This window comes from Artemia franciscana, chromosome 8 (genome assembly GCF_032884065.1).
Source record: "Artemia franciscana chromosome 8, ASM3288406v1, whole genome shotgun sequence".
NCBI lineage: Eukaryota > Metazoa > Arthropoda > Branchiopoda > Anostraca > Artemiidae > Artemia > Artemia franciscana.
In genome coordinates, this window is record NC_088870.1 from 26,547,525 (window position 1) to 26,569,181 (window position 21,657).

Consider the following 21,657-nt stretch of genomic DNA (forward strand, 5'->3'; position numbering starts at 1 on the left):
TGAATATATAAAAAGAAAACATCAAAACAAAAATAATGCTTGGAAAAACGACCGGTTGGAAAAACGACCGGTTGGAAAAGGATTGGCATGAATGATTTCCAACCGGTCACTTTCCCAAGCATTATTTTTCAGCGTATTTCAACCGATTACCGTGTTTCATACCAATTTCAACGTATTTTATTTAATCCATAGAATACTTTGATGTAAATTACCCATACCTACCAATTTGTTTAGAATTTGTTTTAGATGAACAAAATAGTTTGTGTTAAATATACCATTTAACATACGGTAATTGTTTAGTATACGTAATGACATTGTAAAACTTCACCTTTCATGTCGTAAGTATAGAAATAAAGTTAATATATAATGCTGGGCTCGATTTTTTCCGAGATTAATTTATATATAATAAAGTACAGTAAATAAATTTGCCATTTTTTGCATCTCTTTTTACTAAATTCGTGGTAAATCTATTTTACGAAGGAATTAGTAACATTATACTCTAAGTAAAATTATATCTAGTAAAATTATATCTTCCTACTGACGCATATTTGCCATTAAATTAAAACAACAACAAAAATTTACAATAGAGTAAGTGATAGCCTGCTTACTTTTAAACTTGTTGCGCTGTTTCGTGGTTGAGATGCCACCGGTAGGTATAGACAATCGTTCAGAATCTCAACATCGGCAGACAGACCTTGCTTCGGTGAAAACCTATAGCTTCCAGAAGATAAAAGTGGCACTAAGGATTGCTCAGTCTGATTTTCTAATGAGCAGGATGAATAAGTTTTCTTAGTGAATCCGTTCTCTATTTCCCTTTTAGTTTTCGGAGATAGGGATGGGGATCTTTTCAAAACTGCGCAGCTTAACTTGTCATTATTGTCAATGGTTTTCTCAAATATTTCAATGGATGACATAAGGTTCTGTTTATTATCCATTTATCAATAGCGATGGTATTCAATAGATTCTGATATTCCACCATATGTAAACACTGGATCGGGTGAGTCCACCAAAGTAGTAGAGCACTGCGTAAGGTGAATGAGGCTGAATACAATTCCATACGAGTCTTTATACAAACCTAGAGAGAAAATAAGAAACTCTGAAAGTAAATACGCTTGGGCTCAAAACTATGTTATAAAACTGAAAAACACTGTATATCCTTAAGCTAACTCAAGGGTAGCATACTTCAAGAAATCCCAATTTCAAAGCTTAAAAGGGCTAAAAAGCTTAAAACCTTTCAAAGCTTAAAAGGGCTAAAACTAGCTTTTTGTTAGATTCACCGCTTTTTTACGAAATAAATTCATCATTAGTCATAAATAATCAAATGTTATCATTTTCCTTCCAAGATATTAATTAGGACGACTTTGAAAGCAATTTATATTACTAAAAGCGCAAACTTCCTTACTATATTATTCTCTCCTATGTATTATAATCATTTCCGGTAATAAATGTGTTATTATTGATCAATTTAAGGTAGAGCAAATAATGTCAGGATCCCCCAACGAGGGTAGGCTGGGCATAAGAGGCTGGAGATGTTCCAAAGTTATGAGGTGGCTTAAGGTTTTCCATCCTCTCCTTCCTTCGTCCCTGTTCCAGGAAGGGAGACTATCCTTGCATGGCCTCATAGTGTCATTGCGATAAACCTTTTACGAGTTTGCCTAACCAGAACTGTGACTTCAAAGGTAATCTTGACCAGTGGGATCTTTCGAAAAAAATCATAGTTTAAAACAGCATTGCACTGTATCTTGATTAACTGATAACTCTTCTGGGTTTTGTTTGTCTTTATAGTCTTCGGGATGAATGAACTCTTCGTGGCTATGCTACTAACAGTGGGTTGCCTTTTCATTGTAGTATACTGAACATTTGCAGGCATTAAGTATATAATGAGTCAAAGGTAATTGGCCACAACAAAGCCACAGGCTCAACAAGGCAAACAGGACACAGTTGGTGATAAAGAATGAGTTAAAGAGACATGGGCAGAGCATTTTGAGAACTTGCTAAACCGTGATACAGTTACAGGAAAAGATATAGAAAAGCAGACTCTTGGATGTGAAGGAAGATTTATTTGTTGAGGAAGAATTACTGATAATACTAAAAAGATTCAAAAATAATGAGGCTCCAGGTGCTGATAGCATGGTAAATGAGTTTGTTTTTTTAGATGGTTTTTGTGAGGCTAGAGATCAGCTACTGAAGATTATGAATATGGTTTGGAAAATGAGGAAGTACCCAGGGATTTTACGAAAACTCCAATTAAACCCCTAACGCAAGAAAGGTGATGAGAGTGAGTATGGTAATTGTAGAGGCATTAGCCAGGTTTCTGTTGGAAGCAATTTCATCAGTATGATGATACTTTTTAGACTTAAAGATGCTGTAGATAAAGTTTTAAATGAAGAAAAGTGTGGCTTTAAGAAGGATAGAGGATGCGCCGACGATATTTTCACTCTTAGATTAATATTTGGGAAGTGTTTGAGTCATCCAACCCCTTTAGTTCTCATTCCAACCCCAAGATTTATTTATTAATCAATAATTTTTGACAATACTAAAATGATTGGTGCAAGATCCTGATAGTGTTGTATATGTTTTTTTTTTTTTTAATATGGTCTATATGAGGCTAGAGATCAGTTAATGAAGATCATGGATATGAATTTTGAAAATGAAGAAGTACCCAGCGATTTTATGAAAACTCTAGTTATACCTCCGCGTAAAAAAGGTGATAAGACTGATAAAGGTGGTTGCAGAGGCATTAGCCTTATTTTTGTTGGAAGCAAATTACTCAGTATGATGATGGTTTTTAGACTTGGAGATAGAGTAGATCGAGTTTTAAGGGAAGAATGGTGGGATTTTAACAAGGGTAGAGGATGCGTCAACGAAATTTTCATTCTTAGATTAATAATTGATAAGCGCTTGAGTCGTCCAAACATTATGGTTATCATTTTGATAGGCTATGAGCAACCATTTGATTCAGCTGATAGAAGGGCTTTAGGGAAGTTCCAATCCTCGTATCGTATACCAGATAAATATATTAAAATGAATAGTGCTATATACGAGGATAACATAGTAGCGGTTAAGGTAGGAAATATGGTTAGTAGCTGCTTTCATACTAAATCAGGAGTTCAGCAGGGTTACGATTTATCTCCAATTATATGGATCATTTTAATGTACTTTGTCCTAAGGAGCACAGCAAAGGCAATGAGAGAATATGGAATCAAACGGGGAAGTAAAACTCCAAGAATTAAATTATACTGATGATTTAAGCAGCCTAAATAACAATGTTAGCAAAATGAATGAACTTTTAGGGGTTTTACGAGTTCAGTGTGCAAGAAAGTTTAAAAATTAAGGTCAAGAAGACTAAGTCACTAAGATTAAGAATAAATGAAGGTGAAGAGGTGATATCGAGTAACAAGAAAATCGATCTAGTGGACAGCTTCACTTAACTAGGTAGTATTATTAGTGAAGACAGTGGGTTTTCACTCAACTTTTAGAGGTTTTTACGAATTCAGGGTGCAAGAAAGTTTAAACATTAAGGTCAAGAAGACGAAGTCACTAAGACTAAGAATAAGTAAAGGTGAAGATGTGATGTTGGGTAACAAGAAAATCAATCAAGTGGACAGCTTCACTTACCTAGGTAGTATTATTAGTGAAGACGATAGGTGCAGCAAAGATGTTAAAAGTAGAATAGCCAAGACCCAGGGTATTTTTTCAAGAAAAAAAATTAGAAGAATTGAATGATAAGTCTGTACACAAAAATCATAATATATGAAGCTACAGTGATGAAAGTGGTCAGGTTTGGTTCTTAAGAGTGGGTGCTCCACAAAACGGAGGAGAATCTGCTCCTTCCTCGAACTTCTTGGAAGGGTGAAAAGAGAGAGAATTTGAACAAATTGGGGTGAAAGAGGAGCATGTGTGACTGTGTTGACATCATGGGGTTGGTGCTGCGGTAAGTTGTTAGTAGTAGTAGTAGTAGTGGTAGTAGTAGTAGAGGTATTAGGGTATATATTTCTTGTAAAGGTAATAAACATTATGATGGAAGAGCATTGCCAAGTGTGGGAAACTGTTTATTGGGGCAACATGGACCCAATCTTGCATAAAGCCTTCATTCAGCTGGAGTCCAAAGAATTTCTCATTGTCTGGTTCTAAGCTGGCTTAAGTGCTTTGCACAGGCTTAAGAAGAGGTTAATAGTCCCTCAACCTGCACTGGTGAAACCCATCGTATTTTTGAGACCTTAACAATTTTAAACATTTAATCAATATGAAAATTGCAACACGAAATGTCAGATCATTAAAAAAAAGCAGCATTTTGAAATTTTGACAGACGATTCAAACGTATTGAACTAGACTTATTCCAAAGATTGGACTACATCAAAAGACACTATTTGCATCATGGTTGTCGAAAGGACATACAAACAATATTTCAGAAACGGCTAGGAAGTTTTTAAGTTGAAACCTTCAGGGAATAATGAGGGATGAGGGTGCTGAAATGCTGAACTAAATCAAAGGACGCTACGGGCATCCATGTTTTCAAAAGGGCGTATTTGCAACATCTCAGGCACCACTAAAGATATTAACTTGAAATTCTTAGGAAATCTTGAAGGGGTTTTTCAACTAAATAGAGAAACACTATGTGCATCCAAGTTGACAAAAGGGTATATCTCATATCTCGGTGCATCTGCAATCTCAGGAATAGCTGAGCGTATAATGCCGAAACTTCTACGGAAGGTTGACGGGAGTGTTAAGCTCAATCAAAGGCACCATGGTCATCCCATTTATCAAAAGAGGACATTAGCAATCTCTCACAAATGACTAAGGATACTGCTTTGGAACTTTCATGGAAGGCTGAGGGATTTTGAATTAAATTCAAAGTTGTTAAAATGGTCCATAGGCTATGTTTCTGGAGCAGCTAAGAACATTAAGCTGAAATTTACAGGGAATGTGGAGAAGATGTTTAGCTAGATAAAAAGACACTGCGTAGATCTGGGGTGTCAAAAAGGCGTATATGTAAAATCTCAGAACTAAGTAATTACATCGACCAAAAAGATGACACATTCTAATACATATGAATAAATAAATGCAGAAGTAAAAACTAAATTGAATAGTTAAGTCAAACCTAAAACTGTAAAAACTACAACAAACAGGGGGTGGACCTACTTCTCCCCTGAACACCTTCTAAAGGCTATTGCTTCATCTGAACTTCATTGAAAACTTTATAAAAGTTTAAAACTTTTAAAATATTTAAAGTTTTTCTTTTACAGATATAATGCTGAAAATTTAAATACTGTTAAAATAAGGTCTTGAATCTTAAACTGCCGATATTTTCAGGAACCAAAATCATTACATATTAAACATTCGGTAAATTCGTATTTGTTGTTTACGGATGAAATTAGTTCTTTTTCGAACTCTATTTCATTCTATATTTACTGTTTTTGATTTACAATAAAACGCAAATTCTGAGTCATAATCACTATCAATAACATATAAATTTATTTTGAAAGTTAATATTAAAAGTACAGAATCAACTACAAAGGAACATTAATGTATAATTAATACCCAAATGTACAAACGTATAAGGACATTACTTGTACGAGTTTGCCAGTTTGTTCTCTTATCCTTTAATTTATAAGGGAAATGAAATCCATCCAAAGATTACTCTTGTAGAATACTGAAACATCATAACAAAGCAAGATACTTAATTATCAAACTCACATTTTCAAAAGCTCACATAATCCTACAAGTTTTATTTATAAACTAAACACAATTAGCACGTGTAGTGAATATTGCACGTGTTTGAGATCCATAAGAAAATAAAGATTTCAATGCAGTATTTCACTAGGCGCAACTGTGGAACGTTTCTCTGGAAGTATTCCATTCTTTTTTTTTTCTTTTCTTTTTTTTCTTTCTTTTGGCAAAACTGTGGGATAGTTATTTTGGAAAATGGTGCTAATTAATAAATCATTAGTAATATTTGATTTTTTAAATTTTAGCTGAAGATAATAAGGTAAGAGTAGTTTTACAGAAACCAACAGACTACTATTGACAGTTCTCTAAAAACACAGATCCACATTAAAATAACTATTCCGAAATCACCCAATTACACAACTTTTTGATCTTGAGAGTTCTTAATTAAAAAATTAAAAAATATTTTTAAAAAAGATCAAAAATATATGAACTGCTTGGACAATAACAGAAAATATCAAATAATAAATAAGAATTCCGAGATTTTACGTAGGCCAACTCTTCTACATATGTCCTTGACCAGGTCAATTACTACAAATACTAAATTAATATTTTAAACAATTAACGACGGTTATGCTGCTTTGTTTTTTAACTCACTTATGAATGAATACCCCGTGAAAGAAGAAAAAACGTAGAAATCATTTTATGTCCCAAGGGCTAAGAAAGAGTCATAGGGCTCCATCCTTAATATCCGATCAAGGGATAAACTATTCATTTGGAGCTTCTTAGATTAATCTCCACTGAAGGAGGGAATACCTGAAATGAAAGTCTGGCCCCTTTCACGACGGCTTTAGACTATATTAATTTAAAAAAAAACACATATTTTCTGAGGGAAGTGAAGAGCGAAGTTGAAACTTAAACGAGCAAAAACTGTTGCTTCAAAGTCTATCTAACATATATCGAAGAAACCAGTGCAAATGAACCAACTGGTGATATTATTATAGGAAACTAGTGCTGTACTGAAAACACAAAATAATATAGTAGTTTTGGTACAATATAATCAAACCGATTAAAAACACTTTAAAACAAGAAAGCATTTTAGGATGGTTGCTGTATTTTTATTTTTCGTTTAATTTGGTATCAATTACGCATAACGAGCACAGTCCAACGATGTATTATTCACAATCGTATATTTTTCCCTATTAGTATTATAGCTGGTAAGACAAAGACGCTATTCTGATAAATCAACCCGTTATTTTGTATGCTGTTTAATAACTTCACTGTTATTAAAGTAATATCTATTTTTATGCTAAAATTTTAAGATAATTTTAGTCATATACTGAAAATTACTGATATCGCAGCTGGTGTAATACAATGAAAAGCGTTATAGATTGGTTTGTCTTTATCAGGCTACATACTTACTTTTGACTCCTAAATCAATAATCTTATTTTCTATAATTGGGTTTTGTGTTTTCAGTAAAGCGCTAGTTTTCTATATCCAAATATCATCAGCTGATTTATTTGCATTAGATTTTAGATATATGTTAGATAGATTGTGAAGCAATAATTTTTGTTCGTTTAAGTTTTAACTTCACTCTTTACTTCCCTCAAAGAAAACTTTGTTTTTAAATTAATCTTTGCCTATTTTTAACGTAAGTTTAATGATTTCTGTTCGTTTTAAAATATGATGTTGCTCTTTACTTCCTTTTGAAATTTTTATTTCATTTGTAACGGTTTTTCAAATAAAGCCATGAAGTCCCCCTCCCCCTTTATAAAATCTCTCCTCGAAAGTTTACCCACAAACCTTCCTTACCATGGAAAACTTTTCCCTTGGAAAATCCCCCCTGCAAAAATCCCACCCTCAAAAAAGGCCGAATATTTCCCAATAGCAAATCTAGGCTATACATGAGCAATGGGCAGATTGTGAACAAAAGATTTCTTCGGAGACTATGAGAACCAAACGAAAAAAATGAACTGACCAATTCGAATAGCTTGATTTACTATAAGAAAATGTGGAAAAAGTAAAGGCTTTTTTTTAAAACGAAGCCAATTTTTTGTATCCAGTAATTATAAAAAAAACAAGCTCAAAATCACTCATATTTTGGATGTTAAACATGATTTTTGGCGTAGTAGCATACGATACCGATACGCGCAATACCAATACGCCCGACATCCATAAACGCGATACAGATACACCCGATACCGCGTACAGCAGTTTCTCAAGAGATAGAGGATCATATCATCACCAGAAGCATATTTATTGGAGCTTTAAACTATGTTGAACACAGTGGCAATCTCAAAATTTTGCTCAGACAACCTTAGGGGAGGGCCGCAGAGGGAGGGGGATAGCTCCCTTCAACTCTTTTTGATCATTTAAAAAGGGCACTAGCAATTTTACTTTCAGTTCGAATGAGCTATTAAACATCTCTCAATGATGCTTAGATCTCTCTATGATCTCTCAATTTATCAGTTCGAATCTTTTGGTAACCCGCAAGCTCTGGTATTGGAGCAGGAGCCTTCAGGTGGGCAGACTTTATGAAGCTTACTAAGGGGGCTGGGAGGAGGGGGAGTATACAAGGGGAGTTCTTGTAAATGTCCACTTAGGGATTTTGAACCATGATTATTACAATCGTACCATTTTATACTTCCAAGCTTTTTCACTTAAGAGGAGGCATCAAAAGTGCCGTTTTTAGAGCTACGGATGATAGAATTCACAAAAAGCACGTAGACATGGGCAATAGCTTTCAAATGAGCCATTAAACATAAGTCTAAGAACTTCGGGTAGCCCACAAGCCCCAGATTTTCTACTTAAGACATGACACCAAAAGTGCCGTGTTTCGTGCCATTTGGCACTTGCGGATTGTGGGATTTATAAGAAGAATGTAGATATAAGAAATAGCTTTTAAATGAGCCATTAAACATTTGTCTATGATGTTCTGGTTAACCGCTACCCCTGAGAAAAAGGACACACTTCAGTGCCTTGCTGTTCAAGGTGGGGGACTGTAACTCCCAATTCAAGGGGTTCAACCATGCTGATTCCAATGGTGCACTTTTTATTTTGATATGACGCCATTTCCGAGCGGATTCGGTTTTATTTTCGAAATGACCAAAATTTCTTTTCACAATAAACTTTTACTTGTAAGATGAACCAAAATAATAATTACACGGTTAGCCTACAACCATCCCTGAATCAGTGTCAGATGGCAATTTTTTCTCACTAGGCCTTATTTTTGCAAATCGCGTTTTTTAGCTTTAGGTTACTGTGGGCTGTGGTTCGCCTTTTAATAGGGATTTAATGAGTGTTTGTGAACAGAATAGTTGAGAATTTCCTTAGCTTTTATGCTATTTTGCTTTCTTCTCTAGCAGAAATTTTTATAGAAGACAACAAGGATCTGGTAACTTCACCTCCTGCAGCCTCGAAAACGAATATAATGAATAAAACCAGAAAATTTTTTTGACAGCATGAATTTCAAACTGTCCCCAACCCCATTCAAAAATTTCTACAATTTCTTCTTCATGTGTGCATCCAAAACTAATTGCCAAATCATTTACTATATATTTTCTTGCATTATAAACTAAAGAGCAACTAGTTGTATCGGCTTAAAAACATTATCTTAACTATCTTTGAAGTTCGATAATATATCTAGCTTGGATAAAATTCTAATAAAAAAATTGACTTTTTAATATCTTAAAAAGTAGTTGAGTTAGATAAATGAAAATTTTAAGAATGCATTCAGAGCCTATGTTACACTTTAAAAAATGAATTAAATCTTCAAAAAAATATTATTGATTTCTAGGAAGGGCCTTGACCCTCCATTCTTTCTGAAATAAATCAAAACAGTTAATATCATACATAAATTAAAGAGTGAAGTTCGAATTTTATAATTTCTTGAGAAGGGAGACCACAGAACATAATTTGCGCTTTACTGGAAAAAAAATGGTCGCGGATTGTCAGTGTGATTGACATATACTGATATTTATTCCTTAGTTTTGATAACTTTTTATTTATGAAATTAAAAAAAGTGGAAATACTTAAAACGTCTTTTATTATCAGTAAAGCGCAAGTTATGTTCTGGTCTTAAGATGGCATGGGGGTTATTAGCCTTAGTCATGTTAATTTTTGCTCGTTTTGAGTTTGACTCAGCTATTTATTGTAATTTCTGTTCGCTTTGAGTTTCATTTATCTATTGATAGTTATTTGTAGTAGTTTTACACTTGGAAGATTATTTAATTTAATTTCTGCTCATTATTAGCTTAATGGAGCTCTTTACTTTTCTTTTAAAAATTTGTTTTGTGAAAAAGTTTTTTAAATTAATTTCTGTATTTTATTGACATTGTCTTTTTCAAGGAAAAAAATTATATTTCATATCTTTTCAGTTTTTATGGCACTTGGTATTAACCAAGTGACATACAGCAATCGCCAATTCTGTCGGTCTGTCTGTCGGTCTGTCTGTCCCGGTTTTGCTGCTTTAGGCACTTCCAGGTAAGCTAGGACGATGAAATTTGGGAATTGTATCAGGGAACGGACCAAATTAAATTAGAAATAGTCATTTTCCCGATTTGACCATCTGGGGGGGGGGGGAGTGGGGGCCGGTTAATTCGCAAAAAACAGAAAAAAATGAAGTATTTTTAACTTATGAGCGGGTGATTGGATCTTAATGAAATTTGATGTTTTGAATGATATTGTGTCTCAGAGCTCTTATTTTAATTCCCGACCGGATCTGATGACATTGGGTGGAGTTGGAGGGGGAAAACCTAAAGTCCCGGTTTTGCTACTTTAGGCACTTCCAGGTAAGCTAGGACGATGGAATTTGGCAAGCGTATCAGGGACCAGAACAGATTAAATTAGAAATAGTCGTTTTCCCGATTTGACCATCTGGGGGGAGTGGGGGGCCGGTTAATTCGGAAAAAATAGAAAAAATGAAGTATTTTTAACTTATGAGCGGGTGATTGGATCTTAATGAAATTAGATGTTTGGAATGATATTGTGTCTCAGAGCTCTTGTTTTAAATCCCGACCGGATCTGATGACATTGGGTGGAGTTGGAGGGGGGAAACCTAAAGTCCCAGTTTTGCTACTTTAGGCACTTCCAGGTAAGCTAGGACGATGAAATATGGCAAGCATATCAGGGACCGGAACAGATCAAATTAGAAATAGACGTTTTCCCATTTTGACCATCTGGGGGGAGTGGGGGGCCGGTTAATTCGGAAAAAATAGAAAAAATGAAGTATTTTTAACTTATGAGCGGGTGATTGGATCTTAATGAAATTTGATGTTTGGAATGATATTGTGTCTCAGAGCTCTTGTTTTGAATCCCGACCGGATCTGGTGACGGGGGCGGGGAGTTGCGAGGGGGAAACCTAAAACTTGGAAAACACTTAGAGTGGAGGGATCGGGGTGAAACATGGTGGGAAAAATAAACACAAGTCCTAGATAGATGATTGACATAAACGGAACGGATCCGCTCGCTTTGGGGTAGTTAGGGGGGGGGGGTGTTTCTGAAAAACTTAAAAAATAAGGTATTTTTAACTTACGAACGAGTGATGGCATCTCAATGAAACTTGATATTTAGAAGGATATCTTGGGTCAGAGCTCTTATTTTAAACCCGACCGGATCTGGTGACATTGGGGGGGGGCAGTTGGGAGGGGGAAACCTAAAACTTGGAAAACACTTAGAGTGGAGGGATCGGGATGAAAATTGGTGGAAAAAAAACACTGAGTCCTAGATACATGATTAACATAACCAGAACGAATCCACTCTCTTTGGGGTAATTGGGGGGGGGGGGTAATTCTGAAAAATTGGAAAAAATGAGATATTTTTAACTTAAGAACGGGTGATTGGATCTCCACGAAATTTGATATTTAGAAGGATATCGTGTCTCAAAGCTCTTATTTTAAATACTGACCGGATCTGGTGGCATTGGGGGAAGTTTGGGGTGAGAAACCTAAAATGATGGAAAACGCTTAGATTGGAGGGATTGGGATGAAACTTGGTTGGAAAAATAAGCAGAAGTCTTGCATACGTGATTTGCATAATTGGAAGGGATCCGCTCAATGGGGAGGGGTGTAATTCTGAAAAATAAGAAAAAATGACGTATTTTTAACTTACGAAAGAGTGATCAGATCTTCATGAAACTTCATATTTAGAAGGACCTCGTAACTCAGATATCTTATTTTAAATCTCAACCGGATCAAGCGTAATTGGGGGGGGGGGGGTAGTTGGGGGACCGGAAATCTTAGAAAATACTTAAAGCGGTGAGATCAGGATGAAACTGGATGGGAAGAATAGAAACCTGTCTAAGATACGGACTGACATAACTGGACCGGATCTGCTCTCTTTGGTGGAATTGGGGGGGGGGGTTAATTTTGAAAATTGAAGTATTTGTAACTTACGAAAGGATGACCAGATTTTAATGAAATTTGATATTTAGAAGGATCTTGCGCTTTAAAATTCTAATTTCAAATTCTATCCAGATCCTGTGACATTCTGGGGATTTGGAGGGGGAAACCGGAATTCTTGGAAAACACGAAAATTGTTTTTTTTTTATCTTACGAATAGATGATTGGCTCGTAATGAAATTTGATTTTTAGAAGGAATTCATGTCTCAGAGCTCTTATTTCAAATCCCGACCAGATCGTTTGAAAATGGGGGGAGTTGGAGGTGGAGATCTTTGAAAAATACTTGGAGTGGAGGAATCGGGATGAAGCTTGGTGGATAGAATAAACAAATGTCCTTGATACGTGATTGACAGAATCGTACTGGATTAGCTCTCTTTGGGGGAGTTGGGGGAGGGGTTCAGTGATTTGGCGAGTTCAGTGCTTCTGGACGCGCTAGGGCGATGAAAATTGGTAAGCGTGTCAGGGAGCTGCACAATTTGACTTGATAAAGTCGTTTTCCCAGATTCGACCATCTGGGGGGCAAAAGGGAGAGGAAAATTTAGAAAAAATTAGGTATTTATAACTTACGAATGGGTGATCGGATCTTAATGAATTTTGATATTTAGAAGGACTTTGTGACTCAGAGCTCTTATTTTAAATCTTGACCGGCATTAAGCCTCTTATTTTCCTTTTTAAATCAATCTATTGATTCATAGAATTTTGTTAGAGCTCATACCACATGATCTCTTGGCTCTTAGCTCTTCTCGCCTCGTCACAAGAGTCATATGAGCTCTTAGCTCTTGTTTTTCTATAAGAGTCCATAGTCTGGGTTGCTATTTGTATGTCGGAAAAACTTTTTTAACAATTTTTAATCCTGAGACAAATTTAATTTTATAACTCCTAAAGTTCAGTTGAAAAATGAAAATTATTATCATTCCCAAAAGATTATATCTAGGCTCTTCAACAATCTGGATACACTTAAACCCTTTTTATTCAAATAAGTTGTAAGAGCCGATGTAGTAATAGTAGTAGCTCCAAAAATTTCAACTTAATGCCCCAGTCATTCTTGATATATTTCTTAGGTGTCTTATTGGCAACCATAAATATAATGCCTTTTGATTTAGTTTAAAACAACATTTAGTTTTAAAGTAAAATGGGCCAATTGCATAATTTGGGGGGTTGATATACCAAATATCCCTAAAAACATAGTTGCTGAACCGTTCTACTATGCTGAACAAAATGGTTGTCGCAAAATTTTGACTGGATGCGTTTGGAAAATGAATGGTGTTGAGACAAGGGCTGCTTGCCCTCCCATCTCTTTTTACTCGTAAAAAGGGCACCAGAACTTATGAACTTGAATCGAGTTACCTCATTTAAAAGTTTCAATGAATTTTCTAGCTATTATAAGAGTGTTGCTGCCTATGATACTGCTTACCCACCCTTTTGAAAACCTTCATGCGTACAGTTTTTTCGTTTAATTGAAACTCTTCCTTAACGGTCCCTAAAAGTTTCACTTGAATATCCTTAGCGTCATTAGCGGTAGTAATTGTAGTGGAGTGGTAGTATTAAAAGTACACACATAGTGCCTTCTGGCTAGTTCAGACTACCCCCAAATTTACCCTCAAATGTTTAACTTAAAAATATGAGTTATTCTTTAGATATTGCTTTGTCACCTTTTAGAAAGTCCACATTTAGAAAGTCAGTTTTGGTTTAGTTCAACATTTGTCTAAATATGTCTAAAAGGATTCACCTGAATACCCTTAGCTTGTGCAGTAGCAATAGTTGTAGCAGCATTAGTAAGGGTGTGCGCATAGCATCTTTGGTTTCTTCAACAGCCCTTTCAAAACACGCTGAAGCATTTCTGATGCGTCCACTTGGCAGCCTGTATAGGAATAGTGTGTTTCGAATCAGTTCCATACAGTTTATTATATATCCCAAACTTTTTCCATTGATACTACTACTACTACTACTACTACTACTACTACTACTACTACTACTACTACTACTACTACTACTACTATACTACTACTACTACTACTACTACTACAACAATAACTCACTGCAGCACCAAGCCGCCTGAGGCCAACACAGCCACGCACGCTCCTCCTCCAACCTAATCTATTTAAAGCCCCCCTCTTTACACCCTCCCAGGAAGTTCCCATTTCCTTTAAATCTTTATTTGTGGCATCCTCCCAACCCAGACAAGGACGACCTGCTTTCCGTGTAGCCCTAGACGGTTGGCCAAAAAGAACAATCTTCGGTAATCTGTCAGCCTTCATCCGTAGAACGTGGCCTAGCCATCTCAACCTTTCTTTCATTATAGCCCCAGAAAGCGGGATTAAACCACACTTTTCGTACAACCTACTGTTTGAAATACGGTCAGTCAGCCAGATACCCAGAACAATCCGTAGGCAATTTCTCTGTAAAACATCGAGTAAATTTTCATCTGCTTTTCGGAGTGCCCATGCTTCAGAGCCATATTTGACCACTGTCATCACTGTAGCTTCCAATATTCTAATCTTGGTTTGTAGGCTTATCTTTCTATTCTTCCAAACTTTTTTTAACTGTGAAAAAACACCCTGAGCTTTAGCTATTCTACTTTTAACATCTTCACTGTTCCCAACCTGATCAATCTTTTCGTTACCTAATGTCACCTATTCATCTTCACTTATTCCTAGCCTTAGTGACTTAGTCTCCTTAACATTAATTTTCAAGCCTATTTTAGCACCCTGAACTCGTAAAACCTCTAAAAATTCATTCATTTTGCTCACACTTTCATCTAATATGCTTAAATCATCAGCATAATCTAAGTCCAGGAGCGTTCTTCCTCCCCATTTAATTCCATGGTCTCCAATTGCCTTTCCTGTGCTCCTTAAGACGAAGTCCATCAAAATGATCCATATAAAGGGGGATAGAACACAACCCTGCTTAACTCCTGATTTAACACAAAACCAGTTGCTAACCTCATTTCCTACCTTAACCGCAGCAGTATTATTCTCGTACATAGCGCTAATCACTTTAATGTATTTTTCTGGTATACCATATAACGATAAGACCTTTGTTAACGCTGTTCTATTAACAGAATCGAAAGCTTGCTCATAATCGATAAAACTAAGGACCAAAGGTGTTTGACAACGAAGAGACTTCTCAATTATTAACCTAAGAGTGAAAACATGGTCGACACATCCTCTACCTTTTCTAAAGCCGCATTGTTCTTCCCTTAAAACTTTGTCTACAGCATGTCTCAGTCTAAAAAGTATCATATTACTCAGTAATTTGCTACCTACAGAGACCAGACTAATGCCTCGATAATTACGACACTCACTCTTGTCACCTTTCTTATACAGTGGTTTAATTAAGGTTTTCCTAAAATCATTGGGTACTTCCCCTTTTTCAAAAATCATGTTCATAATCTTCAGTAGCTTATTCCTAACCTCAGAGCCACCGTATTTAAGAAACTCATTAATCATACTATCAACACCGTGGGCCTTATTATTTTTTAATCCTTTTAGTATTGTCGCTAATTCTTCCTCACTAAACAAATCTTCCTTCACATCCAAGGTATCACAAACTTTTTCATTTTCATCTTAATTTTTCATTTTCATACCCTTAATTTTAATAGCAGTAGCAGAAGTAGCAGCAGCAGAATTAGTAGTAGATGCCTAAGCTTTAGTTGCAGTAGCAGTAATAGAAGTGGTAATAATAATAACTCCACAAGAAGTATGAGTAAAAGCAATAGCATTAGGATACAAATGTTTTTCTTTTGGTTAGTTCAACATCCCTCACAAAAGGCAATGTTAGTTTCAACTTCACACACCAAACTGTTCCTTTGATATCCACATCAGAAGTCTATGAAAATTTCACCTTCATACCCTTAGGCATAGTTATAATAGTAGTAATGGTAGTAGTATCGATATTACTAGTAATAGCATTGAACAGCGGTAGTACCACTAGCAGCAGTAGTATTAAAATATTGTCTTTTTGTCGCTAGAACATCCCTCTCTTCAAGTCCTGGAAGTTCCACCTTAATGCAATCAGCCGTTGCTATGACGTTGCTAATATGTCCTTTTAATAACCTGTATGTTCATATACTTTTGAAATTTTCATATGAATGCTCTTAGCCTTACAAGCAGTTGCAATAGAAGTAGTAGTAGTAATATTAGTAGTAAATGTAGCAGTAACACTAGTATTAGAGGTAGTGTGCACATATTGCCTTTTGGGGACATGATCTTCCTCTTTAAGCATTCTCTGAAAGTTCCAACTTAATACCCAAATCACTTCTTGAGATACACTATTTCGACAAGGTACATGCACATAGGGTGTTTTTAATTAGTTCAAATTTCTCCTTCATGGTGTAAATGGAATAGTGTGGTAGTAATAGTGGTGGTAGTTGTAGTAGCATTGGAAGCTATGTAAATGTTGCCTTTTTAAACATCTCCCTTATCATTTCTTGATCTTTCCAAATTAATATACTTAGTGACTCGTGTGTTACACCCTTCTGGCAATCCGTATATACATAACGTGTTATGATTTAGTTGAAACTCTCTTCAACATTCTCTGAAAGGGCACATCTGAATGCCCTTCGTCTTCTTGGAAAATAAAGTTCAAACATGCATACCCCTCAATAACATATACTATGTGTAAACACTGAACAAGTTGCCTAACTTGCAGCCCCTCCCTGAGGACTGTGGGGAGGTTGACATCCCCAAAGACATAATTACTGGACTTTTCAACAATGCCGAACAAAATGACTCTTAAAATTTCGATCTGATGTTTTGGGGAATAATGGGCTTGGGGGAGGGGCTGATCGTCGTGCATTCAGTTTTGACTCTTAAAAAGGGCGCTAAAACTTCCGACTGCCAATCAGATGAGCTCCATCCGATCCAGAGTTTATAGGACCACCCGTTCCATAAAAACCATATATGCCCCGGGACATAACTTATGTAACACTTGCTCATGGGATCTGGGGGATTATGTGTAGCCTAAAGACATTGTTACATGATTTTTGGAATATTGGTAACAAAATGGCTATCTCACAATTTCAACTGAATACGTTTCGGGAAAAGAGGGTGTCAGGGAGTGGGGCTAGCTGCTCTGCATCATATTTGACTCTCAAAAGGGAACTAGAACTATATATTTCCAATCAAATGTGCCTCTTCTAAAGTCCACCCGACCACTCCTTCCATAAATTACATAAAAAAAAACTAGTTTTTTTTAACTGAAATTAAGGAGCGACATTAAAACTTAAAACGAACAGAAATTACTCCGTATATGAAATGAGTTGTCCCCTCCGCAATCCCTCGCTCTTTACGCTAAAGCTTTTAATTGTTTTAAAAAGCAGAATTGTGGCAAAGAGTCAAACTTTAGCGTAAAGAGCGAGGGATTGCGGAGGGGACAACCCATTTCATATGGAGTAATTTCTGTTCGTTTTAAGGTTTAATGTCGCTCCTTACTTTCAGTTAAAAGAACTAGTTCTTTTGTAATTTCTGAACGTTTTCCAAACAGGTCGTGGTAACGAACTGTAGTAAGAATTCACGGGCATAACCACACATTCTGCAAAATTACATCAAAAGAATCGCATTTTGATGCTGATTGTAAATATTTAAGTTTCGTTAAGTTTAGACTTACCCATCAAAAGTTACAAGCCTAAGAAAATTTACCTTATTTTAGAAAATAGGGGGAAACACCCCTTGAAAGTCATTGCATCTTAACGAAAATCACAACGTCAGATTCAGCGTATCAGAGAACCCTACAGTAGAAGTTTCAAGCATCTATCTTCAAAGCGTGTTTATTCGTTTGTTTTTTTTTGTTTTCTTTTTTTTCCCAGGGGTGATCGTATCGACCCATTGGTCCTACAATGTTGTGTGAGAGCTCATTCTAACGCAAATGAAAAGTTCTAGTGCCCTTTTTAAGAGACCAAAAAATTGGAGGGCACCTAAGCCCCCTCCCATGCCAAGTTCTTCCCAAAGTCCCCAGACCAAAATTCTGAGATAGCCATTTTATTCAGCATAGTCGAAAAACGTAGTAACTATGTCTTTGGGGATGAGTTACTCCTCCACATTCCCCGTGGAAGGGGCTGCAAGTTGCAAACTTTTACCAGTGTTTACACATAGTAATGGTTATTAGGAAGTGTACAGATGCTTTCAGGAGGATTTTTTTGGTTGGGGGAGGGGTTGAGGGGGGTTGGAGGTTGGAGGGGTTTTATGCCTGGGATCTGTCCATGGAGGAATTTGTCATGCACGAAGAAAATTTCCATGAAGGGGGCGCAGGATTTTTTAGCATTTTTTTAAAGAACAATGAAAAAATAAATATGAAAATGTTTTTCCAACTGAAAGTAAGGACCAGCATCAAAACTTAAATCGAACAGAAATTGTTATGCATATGAGGTGTTTACCTCCTCCTAATACCTCGCTCTTTACACTAAAGTAACTTTATGAATTTCAACTATTTATTCTACGGTCTTTGTGATTCAGGGGCCATTCTTAAGGAATTGGGACAAAATTAAAGCTTTAGTGTAAAGCGCAAGGTATTGACGAGGTGGTGAATCCCCTCATATACGTAATAAAACATACGAATATAGAAGTTCGTTACGTAAGCTAATTCGTAAGTTACGTATTTTTACTAATAAAACTTTCGTAAAAAATTAAAAGTTCTAGTTGCTTTTTTAAATAACCAAAAAAATGGAGGGTAACTATGTCTACTCCCCCCCTCTTTTTTCTCAAAATCGTCGGACCAAAACTACGAGAAAGCCATTTAGCCATAAAAATAGCGAATTTTGTTTTAATTATTCATATGCGGAGAGCCAAAATCAAAACACGGGTTAATTTAAAAACGTTCAGAAATTAAATTAAAAAAATTAAGTTTTTTTAACTGAAAGTAAGAAGCGATATTAAAACTTAAAACGAACAGAAATTACTCCGTATATAAAAGGGGCTGTTCCCTCCTCAAAGCCCCGCTCTTTACGCTAAAGTTTTTTACTTTTTTAAAAAGTAGAGTTTAGAGAAAGAGTCAAACTTTAGCGTAAAGAGCGGGGCGTTGAGGAGGGAACAGCCCCTTTTATATACGGATTAATTTCTGTTCGTTTTAAGTTTTAATATCGCTCCTTACTTTCAGTTTAAAAAAAACTTGTTTTTTTTTATTTAATCAACATTAAAGAACGGGTGTACACAGGGTTTCGCGTTGGCCAAATAAAAAGAAGGGTTGTCTGACACACAAAACTAATAAAACAGTCAAAACATTTCTCAAGGACTTTATAGGCCACTGAATATTACCGTTTGATTGTCAAACAATACATAACTTGAAAAAAAAAGCTTTTGAATAATCAAACAGTTCGTGGTAACGAACTGTACGTAATGAGCGATGCGGCTCAATAGTAACTGAAACTCTAGAAACAGAGTCTTGGTAGGAATAGATACATCAAAAGAATCGAACTTTGATACTTATTCAAAATATGTAAAAATCATCAAATTTAATGGTATCCATCAAAAGTTACGAGCCTGAGAAAATTTGCCTAATTTTTTTTTTAAAGAGGAGAAATAACCCCAAAACATCAAGTAATCTTAACGAATATCACTCAATCAGATTCAGCCTTCAAGAGAACCTTACCGTAGAGGTTTCCAGTTCCTATGCACAAAAATATGGAATTTTGTATTTTTTCAAACAGTTCGTGGTAACGAACTGTAGTAAGGAGCGATCCGGCTCAATAGTAACCAAAACTCTAAAAAATTGAATTTTGATATAAATAGCTACATCAAAAGAATCGCATTTTAATGCTGATTTTAAATATATAAGTTTCATCAAGTTTAGTCTTAGCCATCAAAAGTTACGAGCCTGAGAAAATTTGCCTTATTTAGGAAAATAGGGGGAAACACCCCCTAAAAGTCGTAGGATCTTAACGAAAATGACACCATCAGATTCAACGTATCAGAGAACCCTACTGTACAAGTTTCAAGCTCCTATCTACAAAAATGTGGAATTTTGCATTTTTTGCCAGAAGACAAATCACGGGTGCGTGTTTATTTGTTTGTTTTTTTGTTTTTTTTTTTTTTTTCCCAGGGGTCATCGTATCGACCAAGTGGTCCTAGAATTTCGCAAGAGGGCTTATTCTAACGAAAATGAAAAGTTCTAGTGCCCTTTTTAAGTGACCAAAAAAATTGGAGGGCATCTAGGCCCCCTCCCACGCTCATTTTTTTCCCAAAGTCAACGGATCAAAATTTTGAGATAGCCATTTTGTTTGGCATAGTCGAAAATCTTAATAACTATGTTTTTGGGGATGACTTACTCCCCCACAGTCCCTGGGGGAGGGGTTGCAAGTTACAAACTTCAACCAGTGTTTACATATAATAATGGTTATTGCGAAGTGTACAGACGTTTTCAGGGGGATTTTTTTGGTTTTGGGGGTAGGGTTGAGGGAGGGGGCTATGTGGGAGGATCTTTCCTTGGAGAAATATGCCATGGGGGAAAAAAATTCAATGAAAAGGGCGTAGGATTTTCTAGCATTACTATAAAAAAAAACAATGAAAAAATAAACATGAAAACGTTTTTTCAAATGAAAGTAAGGAATAGCATTGAAATTTAAAACAAACAGAGATTATTACGCATATGAAGGGTTCTAAAAATACTTTAGCATAAAGAGCGAGGTATTTAGGAGGAGATAAATACCTCGCTCTTTATGCTAAAATATTTTTAGTGATTTCAACTATTTATTCTACGGCCTATTTGATTCAGGGGTCATTCTTAAAGAATTGGAACAAAACTTACGATTTAGTGTAAAGAGCGAGGTATTAACGAGGGTACAAACCCCCTCGTACACATAATAGAAATATAAGAATATAAAAGTTTGTTACGTAAGTTAATTCTTAAGTTACGTATATTTTTTACTAATAAAAACGTTCGTTGAATATTAAAAGTTCTAGTAGCCTTTTTAAGTAACCGAAAAATTGGAGGGCAGCTAGGCCTCCTTCCCACCCCTTATTTCTCAAAATCGTCTGATCAAAACTAAGAGAAAGCCATTTAGCCAAAAAAAAAATTAATATACTAATTTCATTTCAATAATTTATGTGCGGAGAGCCAAAATCAAACATGCATTAATTCAAAAACGTTCAGAAATTAAATAAAAAAAGCTAGTTTTTTTAACTGAAAGTAAGGAGCGACATTAAAACTTAAAACGAACAGAAATTACTCCGTATATGAAATTGGTTGTCCCCTCCGCAGTCCCACGCTCTTTACGCTAAAGTTTTTAGTTGTTTTAAAAAGTAGAATTGTGGCAAAGAGTCAAACTTTAGCGTAAAGAGCGAGGGACTGCGGAGGGGACAACCCATTTCATATACGGAGTAATTTCTGTTCGTTTTAAGTTTTAATGTCGCTCCTTACTTTCAGTTAAAAAAACTAGCTTTTTTTATTTAATTGCCAGAAAAAGATCACGGATGCGTGTTTATTTATTTATTTTTTTTTTCCAGGGGTGACCATATCGAACCAGTGATCGTAGAAGGTCGGGAGGGACCTCATTTAATCAGAAATCAAAAGTTCTAGCGCACTCTTTAAATGATCAAAACGTTGGAGGGCAGCTAGCTCCCTTCCCACGCTCATTTTTCCCCAAAGTCACCCGACCAA

General features: G+C 35.8%; 2 protein-coding genes across 12 annotated transcripts in view; one reads left to right on the forward strand and one right to left on the reverse strand.

Moving 5' to 3' along the window:
• The window catches only part of LOC136030216 (monocarboxylate transporter 12-like), a 262,967-nt gene that overhangs the window by 139,443 nt on the left and 101,867 nt on the right, over positions 1–21,657 (reverse strand). For 7 of the 11 annotated variants that reach the window (XM_065709028.1, XM_065709025.1, XM_065709021.1 and 4 more), the window contains one exon: positions 609–1,075. In XM_065709028.1, the coding sequence (XP_065565100.1) occupies positions 609–935 (327 nt within the window). In that variant the 5' untranslated portion in view covers positions 936–1,075. The other 4 variants (XM_065709024.1, XM_065709022.1, XM_065709026.1 and 1 more) reach the window with 3 other exon arrangements.
• LOC136030643 (uncharacterized) lies at positions 2,632–3,243 on the forward strand. The gene has a single exon (XM_065709714.1). The coding sequence runs from the start codon at positions 2,632–2,634 to the stop codon at positions 3,241–3,243; it is 612 nt and encodes a 203-aa protein (XP_065565786.1).